Source organism: Alligator mississippiensis, chromosome 1 (assembly GCF_030867095.1).
Source record: "Alligator mississippiensis isolate rAllMis1 chromosome 1, rAllMis1, whole genome shotgun sequence".
Taxonomy (NCBI): Eukaryota; Metazoa; Chordata; order Crocodylia; family Alligatoridae; genus Alligator; species Alligator mississippiensis.
The window spans coordinates 110,797,599-110,809,959 of NC_081824.1; the positions used below are offsets into that span (position 1 = coordinate 110,797,599).

At 42.7% G+C, this 12,361-nt stretch overlaps 1 protein-coding gene across 3 annotated transcripts in view; it reads right to left on the reverse strand.

Annotated features, from left to right (window-relative positions):
- MTCL3 (MTCL family member 3) overlaps window positions 1-12,361 on the reverse strand; it is a 73,146-nt gene that overhangs the window by 29,320 nt on the left and 31,465 nt on the right. For all 3 annotated transcript variants that reach the window (XM_059712884.1, XM_059712877.1, XM_019479586.2), the window contains 2 exons: window positions 5,491-5,562; window positions 3,623-4,798 (listed from right to left, as the gene is read on the reverse strand). In XM_059712884.1, coding sequence (XP_059568867.1) covers window positions 3,623-4,798; window positions 5,491-5,562 — 1,248 coding nt within the window. The remainder of the gene's footprint in view (window positions 1-3,622; window positions 4,799-5,490; window positions 5,563-12,361) is intronic.

The following is a 12,361-nucleotide window of genomic DNA, read 5'->3' on the forward strand; positions in this document are numbered from 1 at the left end:
TTTTAGAGAAAATTCTCAGTAATTTTATACTGCATGAGGCTAGTCCTTCAAAAGCTCTATGCAGCAGTCATCCTTTAGGTTTATGGGAACTCTATGAGCACAGACCATTTGCTAGATCAGGCCATGAACATGCTATGCTTTTTTCTTTTGATCTCATGCAGGGCACTTATAGCTTTAAATTCACCGGGTGCATCCAGATGTGCATGAATGTTTACTTCCCTGGGGACACGTAGCGGCAGTGCACCTTGTGCCACTGCTACTTGTCCCCAGGGAATGCCAGTGCCATGTGTACTTTGGTGCACAACAAGTTTCCCCGGGTGGGGTAGGGGAGGCTGGGGCCAGCACTGGGCTGGCCCCAGCAGCCTCACCTGGGGTCCTGGGGGCCTCCAGGGGTTGCAGCCATGGCAATCCTGCCAGGTGGAGCCCGGCCAGTAGCCACGGCACAGCTCCAAGCAGCCCAGCTCCACTTTTCAGCAGCTCATGCTGCCCAAGCATGTGCTGCTTTGGGTTATTTTTCTGTGGGTTTTTTTGACCCCTAGATATCCAGGGATCAAAAGAAACACACAGAAAAAAACCAGAGCAGTACACACTCAGGCAGCACACTCTTGCAGCATGGAGAACACCAGACTGTGTGTTATGTGGTGCTGCAAACATGTTTGCGGCACCACATACCGCACAAACGCACTCATTTGGATGTGCCCGTTGGGTGTATCTACAGGAGATGCAACAAGTGCAATAGACTAATTCTACTGTGCTTTAGTGTGGCAGATAGTGCTAATGCAATAACGCGCAGTGGAATTAGTTTACTGTGCATTAGCATCAAAAACGTGTGCACTGGCACTACTGCACATTAAGGCATATATGTAAATGTGTCCACTATGCCTGTGGCTTTCTCATATAAAGAAATAAAAACCTAATTAGTCGGTATACAAAAAAGAAAAAAAATACTTTCAGCTTTCCATAGCAACAGTTTTGATGGTACAACTAGTAGGACTGCATAAAGTTGCCAAAACATAATAAGAGACTTACTAGAAAATCTGGACAATGCTATTTGTAATAACAACATTTGTATGATAAGATGCATGCATGCTAAGATAAAAGTAGTTAGATTTTATTCATCAGGTCATAAGATGATAATCATGAGGATCACCAAGGAATTTCCTCCCCAGATTCTGTATGGAACAATACTGTGGGCGCATCTACACGAGATGCTTTACTCATGATTAGAGCAAATTACTGTGCAGTAAGCATCACCATCTACACATTCAGACTCTTACAGCACAGTAATTTGCTCTGATCATGAGTAAATTTACTACCTGTAAATACAAGTAGCAAATTTACTTGCGATTAGTTCATGCGCAGTACGGCATATATGGATGGCTGATTGGGAGCAAACATGCTTCTGGTCAGCCAGGCAATAGGGGGTGGGAGATTTCTCCCTGCCTCCAGGAGCTGCCTACTACCAGGGCAGGCTCCACCACTGGAGCCAGGGTGGGGACAATGTCCTCCTGCCCCAGAAGCAGGGAGTTCCCAGCCCCCACTCTGCAACTGCAATCACAGAGTGGGGGCTGGGAACAATCTCCCAGCCTGGCTGGGACCTGCTCCTGACCAGAACAGTTTCTGGCCAGCCCCAGGCTGCATGGAAAAGTCTGGATGTGCAGCCCAGAGCTAGCCAGGGACCGCCCATGCAGCCCAGAGCTGGCTGAGAACTATATTGGTCAGGGACAGGTCCCAGCCCTGTGTCCTGACTGGGTGATTGAGGTGTAGGGCTTGGGAGGAGCTGTGGGGGTAGATCCCAGCCCCCTGCCCTGATCTGCCAGTAAGGCAGCTAGCAGTGGACCCCGCTACAGCTCTTTCCAAGCCTCCTGACCCCAATCAGGGGCCAGGAGCTCCCTGCTGCTGGGGCAGAAGGACATTGTCCCCACCTGGCACCTGGCACCCTGACAGCAGGCAGCTCCCAAGTACAGGGAGCAATCTCCCAACCCCCACCAGGAGATAGCAGTCTCCTGGCCCCATGTTCCCTGCCAGCCCCTGGGCTAGTACCCAAGGGGAGCCTAGAGCTCCCCCTGGCTACTTCAGGGGCCGGTGCAGGGCCAGAGAGGGCAGGACCAAACTGCTGCCAGGAGCAACAAATCTGCTTTCTCACCCCCACATGTGTAGATAGATGCCCACCTGGGGTGGGTTTACTCTAGAGTCAATTACTGCAATGCAAACCCACCATAGGCAGGTGTCTACACACGTGAGGATGTGGGGTAAGATTTGCTATAAAGTAAACCCACCCAACAGCTCTTGCATGTGTAGATGCACCCTGTATGTAATATGCAGGATTTTGGTTGCACTGGTTTTGTTCTTCTTCTACTGTTGAGTCGGAATTGGCCATTAATAGATGCAAATTACACTTGATGAACTAACAGGCTAAGCTATTATCAAAACATCTCTGTTCATCTCCTACAATACCCTTCTGTGCATCTGGAAAGTAATTTTTCATGTTAATTAATCCCTGTTGTTTGATATACACTCTTATAATTGTGGCAATAAACTTTTCTCCCCTGGTAATGTCTCCATTTGCTTCTTTTCTTGACGGTTTCTTCCTGTTTTTCAGTAGGAGCTGATACTAAAATGGTTGTTTTTCTTATCATCAGCAGGCAAGGTTCTCTGGGCAGATGTGATATCTTTTATTAGACCAACGGCACTATTATTAAATACTGTCCTCTAACACAAAAGAATATTTGCTCCATGTCCTTACTAGTGATGATGGTGCAACTCTGGCAAGTGCTTGTACAAGCCAAAAAAAATTGCCAAAGGAGACAAATTTGCTGTTTCTGGGTGCATCTTTACTGCACAGTTGACTAATTAACTGCTTAGTAAACATCTTGGCACCTACATATATACCCTTATTAAGCTGGAGTAAACTAATTTACTAAATAGCTCCACCACAGGGCGCATGTAGATGCTGCCCTGGGTAGCTGGGACATGAGTGTGCTTCAGTGCGGAAGCTGCCTGCTAGTTAGCAGGCTAGCTGGTGGGAGTTGCCTGCTGGCTACATTAAAGTACCCTCATGCCCCCGCCAGCCCCTCCACAACACATTGAGCCGGGGGGAGCATCTCTGAGCTGGCAGGCTGACCCCTTGGGTTCCCTGCCACCTGGGGTTGCTCCATCCCAGCTCAGTGTGTTGTACTTCTGGGCATGCATTCAAATGGCAGTAAACTCCACAGTTTATTGCCCTAGAATTTATTACTCCCAGGAGCACATTCAAATGGCACACCCACGACCAATAATCTTGAGAGCAATAAATTCAGGAGTTTACTGATTCACATTAATTGCATATGTAAACACGCCCTTCTACAGCAATAGTATCTTCAGTTATATTTTTTTAATGTAAAACCAATCCTACAATCACATAAAATAGCCATTACTCACATGAGTAGCCCAAATGACTCCATTTGTAGAGTGAGGTCCCTTGTGGTAGACTGGGAGATTTAAAATTAAACCACAGATATTTAGAAACAAGAGACTCTGCCCATGATACTATCATAAATTTAAGGTGCCATAGATGAAATTTTTGGTTGAAATTGTTTGGCAGTCCCTTTTTACCTGTAGGCCATAATAAGTAAAAGTCTACCTGACTCACTGACAAAGGTTCGTCTGAACTTCGGTCATCTGATGATTTTGGAACTTCTAGTCTGTCGATGAAAGTCTGGAGTTCTTTCCTAAATGCCTTCATCTGTGCATTGATCCGATAAAGAAGCTCATGCTCCCGTATTCTGCTACCATCATCTTCTTCATCCATCAGTCCGAACAGATCTCCATTGGCCACATAAATTCTTGCCTCTGTTATAATGGTACTTGTGTCAGAAATCAGACGATCTATTGTCTTTCCTAGTCGCTCAGCTTCTGAGCGGATGTCCTTCATCTGCTGCCGATCAGTGAAGTTTTTCTGCCACCCTGTTGGGGTTGGATAAAAAGACCTTGTGGGAGTCAGGCACCGGATGTTGCGTACCTCCTCAGAGTCACTTTCTCCCCCAATGGGCCCTTCCCTCTTTCGGTGAGGAGGGCGGGAATCATCATCGCTTTCTTTTTTTCCCGCATCACTTTCAGCATCACTGTCTCTGGGGCTGCCTCGGATCCCAAGGTGAGAGGCCAAATCATAGCGTTGCATGTTGGACATTAATACCCTGTTCTCATACTGAAGTTGCATGACTTTGCCACTAAGCTCATTGATTTGCATCCGGGCAGCTTTTAGCTCTTCCTGCAGTGCTTCTGTCTTGGCATTATCATGATGCCTTGAACTCTCATGGGCACCAGACTTATACTTGTACTTGTTTAGCTCAGCTGTGACGCGTTTGTTCTGCTCCTCCAGGTCAGCCAAGTTTCTTCGCAGCAATTCTGTTTCATCTTCAACTAGCTGCAAATGCTGCCGTAACTCTGAGAGGGATTCACTCTGCTCCCCCATGAGTGGGTTTGCTGTCCCTGAGAAATCATCTCCCCTTAAATCATCAAGCTCTGCTTTCAGTCCTCTGTTTTCTACTTCTAGTTCCACTATTTTTCTTCCAAGGATGTTGGCTTCTTCCTCTACTAGTCTCAATCGAAGTTTGAGTTCTGCTTCTCTGGTGGTTGGGGGTCCACCTGCTTCTCCTTTTGGTAAGGGGCTGTCTAGATCCCCATAAAATGATCTATATTTTTGCAGTTCATGTTCAAATCTGTCTTTCTCCTTATCAATTTTAGCCATTTTTTTCCTCATCAAGGCAGCTTCTTCTTTGACAAACTGCAATTGGCATTTCAGATCTTCATTGTCCTCCTTACGAAAAGAAATGAAAGATTTAGCATTCACTTGATGTCAGTAAAGAAATAATAATCTGACATCACAAATGACTTTTACATTGAGAAGTCAAATAAAATTTTTAAGTTTAACAATAAAAGTGATCAAAATTTCAGATGCTAAAAGATTACTATTGTTAATACTGTTCTACTCCTAAGGAGTGAGATTATATTTAAAAACATATATCTACTTTCTTTGATATGAATATCCCTAAATATGTGTGAAAGTCTGGTATGAAAGAATGAGATTTTTTAGTAAAATAAGGGGTGGAAATTGAAGAGTGAGATTATACATTTTAAAATTCTATATCCAAAAGCTGAATAAATAAAATTAAAGCTACTTGCGACCCAAAAACTCTCAAATCAGCACACAAAAGTCCTGAACTAGGTAAAATGCTCATTTACTTAATGGGAGTTTTGTTTTTCACCCTGATTCTACAACCTGGACCCCTGAGACCATGAGGCACCATGGACAGGCCCAATTTGTATGGCTTTCACTATAGGACTGAATTAATGTTAAAACTGCAGATTTGGGCCCAAGTTTCCCATACACCTTTCAGCAATATGATATAATAAAATATACCACCACAAACACTATAGGGCCAGGTACTCAAGTCATCTTAATTGACTTAGATTCAAGGAAGGCATAAGTTGAGGTATCATTCACCATACCTCTGTGGGTGTCTGTTGTGACTTTTTTTCTGATTTCTGCAAGTCTTTGCTCCCTCTTCTTTTCAATGACTGCTATAAAAAAAAAAGAAGAATTACATCGAAAATGTCACTTCAGATGTATCTAACTCAGCCTCGTTTTTTAAAACAGCACTTTGCATAGATATTGAGCTGGAGACATAACAGAAATTCCATGCAAGGCAAAATAATATAGCTACTATAGTTGACTTCATTTTTCATATAAGAACATTTCACAAACAGCAAATACAGAATCCTTACAACAGTCCTAAAGGTAAGCACCATTACCTCATTTTTCAAATGGGGAAAAATGAGACAGATGACAATATCTGGTATCACTTAAGTCAATGAAAGCTTTGCCATTACCCTGAGTGGTGTCAGGATTTCATTCAGAGTTTAGACTGCAATCCAGAAGTATGACTGTAGCTTGCACACACATATTGGAGTTAGCTTTAGTCTGGTTTACACAGTTGTACAGCAATATAGCTGCAATAACACTATCCTTATGCATAGTCATAGTTGGGTTCATGTGGCTACACCAGTGCTGGTATCCAAACATACTGGCTTCAAGTTTGCACAAGAACAGTTGTATGACCCTCAGTGACACCCCAGTATGGTAGACTAGACTAACTTAAGTGACTAAAACCAAAGAGGGAATCAGAAACCAGCAGTTCCCAAAACTGGTTCCTTTTCAGTAAGGAAAAAAAATAAAAATAAATGTTAAAACTAGAGCTGGTGGAATAATTTGATGGAAATAAGTTCTCTCATAGGTTTAGCCCTTTTTTTTTGTTCAAATGTGCAAAGCAGTTCTAATGTCTGTGGGTGTATCATATATTCACAAGTATTAACTAAATCATTTGATTGACTAATTTTAACCTGCTGGGTTGTTTGCAAATGGTTTGCTTGGACTGTTTGCTATACTCCAAGAAGGATGGGTTACCAGAGTCACTCATAGTCATTTATGCTGTCTGAGTAGATAACACTGACTATAGAATAATGAAAAATGGGTCAGATCCTGCTTTGTGCTCTATTTTCTTTGAACTACTCTACACCCAGGGATTTTCTGTGCCTGGTGAACCCTTGGATGGAATAGACAGAATATTAACAGCTTCTAAGATATGTTCTCTATACCCACTCCTCTAGAGCAGGAGATGTGCTTAGAAAGAAGATATGATCCTGGAAAACTCTGGCTTCTAGAACTGCCTGCTGGGCCACTTAATTATAAGCTAAAACAGCCTCTCAGGCAAAGGAGGATAATGAATCTGGGTCTCCCACTTCTTGAGTGAGTGCTCTAGCTGCTATGCTATTGTGCAAAATGTGGGCACAACCAGAAGCATAACAACACAGCCAGGTGCCCAGGGCAGCTGCCACATGCAGGCAGTGGCAACTCCTGGTTGCTGCTATACTGCCTCTGTGATCATGTGGCTATAGCAGCAGTCATTTTTTTTTTTGCACCTGCTCTTCTCTCCCAAGTTGGGCTGGGACAGCTGCCCTGGTCACCCCTCCCTAAGTTACACCACTGGGCACCACCATTACTATGACAGGTATCCCTTTGTAGGAGCAAAATAGAGGCACTTTTGATTTTTAAGTGCCTAAGAAGTTCTTCAACCACTGGAGTCAAGCCAATTTGGATTACTTTTTGTGAGCTGTGTGTCTAAAATCCACCTACAGCCCATTTAGGTTTACTGGAAGCATATAAATTTGGCCCTTTGTCTCTCAGTTTAATACAAGCTCATACTTTTAGTGCAGCTTCAGCATCACTTAGTATATCCACAAAGATTCCTCCAGCATATACTGGGATTCATGGCTACTAGTGATGGAGAATCTATTATTAGAGGTAGCAGTAGTGGAGAACAATGACAACTCACATCCTCTGCTTCTGCCAAGCACCAATTTAGCCTGACAACTAAATGGGTCAGGCCAGGAAGGAATGTACTGAGAATGTACTGATTCAGAATGCTCCTTCTGAAGCATTCCTTGTCTCCTATGCAGCTCTACAGCAAATTTTAATATATCCCAACTCTGCACAATCTCTAACATAGGACAGAGCTATCAACAGTCTTGATCTTTCTTAGATGGGGTGCCCTTCTCTTGCACAGTGAATTTCTGTCCCACAGGCAGCCAAGACATTTAGACTGTCCTTCTCCAGCAAGAGGAGAAAACAACCGTGTCCAAAACCAAAGCCAGTTTTGTTCGCTAAAAGATTGAAGTTTGTAGACCATGAACCTCAAGGATCAGAACACAATTGCTAAGTCTACCATACACAATAGCCCTATGCATTACAGCCTTTTGAGGGTAGTTCTCATAGCAAATGAGAACAGTGCTAAACTAAAGTTGATAACATAAAAACCAGAAGCAACTATCAGTGGACCTATAATAACTCAGGTTCAGAATTCCAGTTTGAGCCCAATGCAGATTTCAATTTGAGCTAGGAGGTGCAGAATTAGGAGAGGGTGTACCAAAACACAGAGTTACAGTTTGGAACCAGCTCTTGAAGAAACAGTGAATGGTGACTGAATGTGAATGCTGAAGACACAACAGTATAATGGAGCAATTAAAATGTATTAGCTTCCTAACTGGGTACCTATGAGTTACAGGAACCTGATGAATCCAGAGAAACGGAAGTTTAAAGTAATAAAATTAATGTATTATATTTTGAAAATGTAAGAGGCTGGTGGTTTAATTTTTTTTTTCTGTATTGATGATCCATTAATACAAGATGCAGAGCCAACATCTCATCAAGATAAGAAGTTTGGCAGTGTTTTTTTATATAATGAGAAAATAAGTCTTCCTAAGGCAGGAGTCCAAACTCAAAGATGAATAAGGAGCTGAATCTTGAGAGGATCAGCTTCCCACTTTTACTACAGGAAAGGCACTGGAAACTTTCTTAAAACAGTGGCCACATCTACACATGTGGTGGACTGTGCAGTTGCTACTGCACAGTCATTTAGTACTCACTTATGCAAGTATTAAATGATTGTGCAGTAACTGGCATTACTGCACAGTAATATCGCCACATGGCATTTTCCTGATGCAACTGTGCTAAAGCAATGAGTTGCTGTGCAGTAGCTTGTTACTACTGCACAGTAGCAGCACTGCATGGTTAGTGCCCAGGAACACTACTGCGCGGTACCAATGAGTTACGGCACAGTAACTTGTTGCCACTGCGCCTTAGTGTCTCATGTAGATCCACCCACAAAGTACTGGAGACAGTAATATAGCTCTGCTTAATTACCCATTTTTCCCTCTTGCCCATCACAGAACTCAGAACCTCTTTAGACATAAGGAACTTTTCAGCTCTGACTTCTTCAGTATGCCCTGCAGTTCTTTAAAAATTAAAGATGAAAACTGTATAACAATTTCTCATTACAAAAATAAATAAATAAATGAGATAACAAACATACATTTTTTGAGGATTGTGAAGAAACTATTTTTTTTCTCCAGCCTTTTTTTTCTGCAAATGCTAATGTCATTTTTAGAGTCAGGATACGAACATTTTAATAAAAAACATTTGTGTTTATATGTTACATTTTATTCTGTTCTACTTATAATAAACTATACCCGGGGCACACATCAACCTCTAATGAATTAAAGCAGCTGTTTAACTGCATCAGTAACATGATGTTATAGGTGAAAATCATGAAAAATGCAACAAAGGCAATTAAAATAAGGTGATTATGCCCAGCTGGAATTTGGGCATAAGCTTTTCTGTTATGTACACATGCTATCCTTTTATTTCCAGGCTTCTTATATTCCATAAAAAACAATTTATCATATTTTTGGTATGTTAAATTGCCTACAGCTAATACATACTAAAAGTCATAGAAACTGAATTTGTAACAAACTAATTAGGAATGGTATAAAAATGAACAAACTGAACTTTCCTCCTTCCTCTGATAATCTTAAACCCAAGTGAAAGGAGAGAAAAAGAGGCATATATTGGAGATATATTCAGCATAGCAAAAGAGTCGTAAAATAGTGTATGGAAGATGAAAGAAAGTGTGAGGTCAAAGAAGAGACTCACTCAGACTGAGTGAGAACAAAAAGAGAAGGGAAAAATTGAAGGAGGGAAAATTAATTTAAGAGCAAAACAGATTATAACAGATTTTTCTGGCATGATTTTCAGATTATGATGTCTACTTGGCACATGTAAAGTTGTGTGCAGGTACTCTGTGGATATACTTAGAATCACAGAATCCTAGAATCGTAGAAAGGTAGGGCTAGAAGGGAAATTCAGAGATCATCTAGTCCAACCACCTGCCTGAGGCTGGGTCATATCTAACCAAGTCATCCTATATAAATCCATTGCCTAACCCACTGGTGTCCAAACTTTTGACTAGTGGATGGATTGCCAGTGCCCATTCTGTCAATGGGCCAGATTCAGCCAGTGCTCCCAATTTAATGGAGGCACAGCAGGCACCATCTGGCTGCATAGAGGTTGTGGCAAGAGGGGACAGGCTAGCCCCAACTCAGCCCCGCAGAGGAAAGGAGCTCCAACCAGCCTATGGAGAGGAAAGGGGGATGGCCCAGCCCTGGCAACAGGGGAAAGGGGCATGGCCCAGCCCTAGTGCGAAGGAAGGGGGCATGGCCTGGCCCTGCCAGGAGGAAGGGACGTGTGGTCTGGCCCTGGGGAGGGAAGGGGGCAAGGCATGACCCAAGTATCTTTTTCTCTGTAACTTGAAAAATATATTCAGTATTTCTGGGTAGTCTTATAGCAAATTAACCGTTTGTTCATGAAAAAGCAGATATTGTTATTATTGAAAAAGGATCAACAATATGCTAAAGGCATTGCCCAGCTGAGGTTTTTTTAATATGCCTCTCAAGATTTCTTTTACTTATCTAAAGTACAATTGTACTTGTGTACCTAATAAAACAGGAAAAGATTGAGAAAGATGGTCTTCTAGACTGTGTTTACACTGACAATTTTAGGAAACTCTCCCGCTAGTAATTAACAATTCACCCAGTATCTAATGTGGGATTAGTTATTCAAAATGATATGTCCTTCTGCCCACCAAAAAAGTTCCACCTCTCTTTGTTTTAGAAAATCCTCTTTTCCTGCCAACCATGCCAGCAAAATGGTATGGCTTCCCACAAACAGAAATGTGCACGGAAACTTCATGCTCCTATCTGGAGTAAAGAAGAAGTCTGTGAGAAAAGGGTGTTGTGCAATCCCAGATCTGTGGAAACCAAAGGAACCACAGTATATAATTAAGATATATATGAGACAAAAGCAGGAGATACACAGATCACTGGTTAGGAATGGGATGAGAGAGGTGCAAAGGATCCACCAGAAGGTGATCTTGATTTGGACTTGCCTCCATGACCTGCCCCTTCTGAAAGGCACCTCATGCAATTCTTAGTAGAGACCAAGCTGCCATTCTGGATGCAACTGGGGACTCCTCATAGGACCCCAAGGAGGGAACATCTGCATCCTACAGCAAGGAGAAGGATAACCCTTAGATAAGAAGGCTGGAGGCACTAAAACAAACTAACTTCTCCCCTGGACAGGCAGCTACTATTCCAAACAGGACAATCAAAGCCAGAGCCCCTCCGAGTGGATAGAGAGCAGCAAAGGAGGAGAGGGCAGCTTAGGTAAGCACTGCCTCCCCCACCACCCCAAGTGCATGGTCTTCTTTCCCCAGTATTCTGCTCTAGCTGTTTTGAAAACGATTCGACTTCCTGCGTGCACAAAACAACAAAAATGCTGGGGCAACCAGTCCCAGTTCATTTAATGGAGGTCTGCAGGACGGTTAACCATAAAGGTTTAGAGATTTGAGCCCTCAGCTACATAGTGGTCATGTCTACATGAGATGCTGACCTTGCAGTAATGATGTGACACTACTTCGCAGTAGTAAGGAACTACTGTGCAGTCAGCATTGCAAAAAGGCTATTCAGCTTTTACTGCACAGTAACTCTGGTACTTATACAAGAGTTAGTACCAATAACTTGTATAACTACCAATAACTCTGGTATTTATACAAGTACTCAATGACTGTGCAGTAATGACTGTCCAGTCAGTGTTTTGTGTACATGCGGTTGCTGCCTACGCTCTTGCAGTGGTACAGTAGTAGTTTTAGGTAGACCACAGTGCCAGTGTGTGCAGTTGATCTAGGCGGGATTTGTGGACCTGCCACAGTGGTAGACAGTTGGCCTGGTGTTTTTCCTGGAAAAGATGGCATATAGAATTGGTCTATCCACAAAGATCCTAGGCCCAGATATTTCACTCATGCAACTTGTTGAAGCAAACAAAGAGGGAGAGCAAGGGAAATAAATGTGATGCCTTAATCTCCAGGCTTCCAGACTGATTCTGCCCACCATGGCTGGGCTGCAGCCCAGGCATCCTTACCCCGAATTTTGTTCATAATCATACAAGTGAACTTTTGACCCTCTGAGATGATCTCAAGAAAGTGCTCAAGTAAAAACTCCCTTACCTTTGAAATGCCTGGGTATAACTGCCTGTTTCTTTCAACACCATAGGACATTCACCCATACTACTTTGGCCACCTACAGCAACTGCTTTCTTTGGGCCCAGCCACCTCAGCAGTGAGGTATCAGGTAAAACTACAGCAGCCTGTAATGGTGCTGTCCTTACAGAGATTCCCTAATGTGCCTTCCTCCTGGGCCAGGAGGAAATTACAGGGTAATTTTATTGCCTCAGTAAAATTACCTACCTCCTCAGTAGTCATTAAATTGCCACATAGTGAACAACCCTGCAAGCAGTCCATCCCAACAACTTTTATCATTACAACTTTATAGCACAAAGGAATTTTTATACATACCTTTTCCTTTGTGCTACCACTTTAAATCTTATAAGCTCTGTATCTTTTTTATCAGCATCTTTGACTGGAATGTCCTC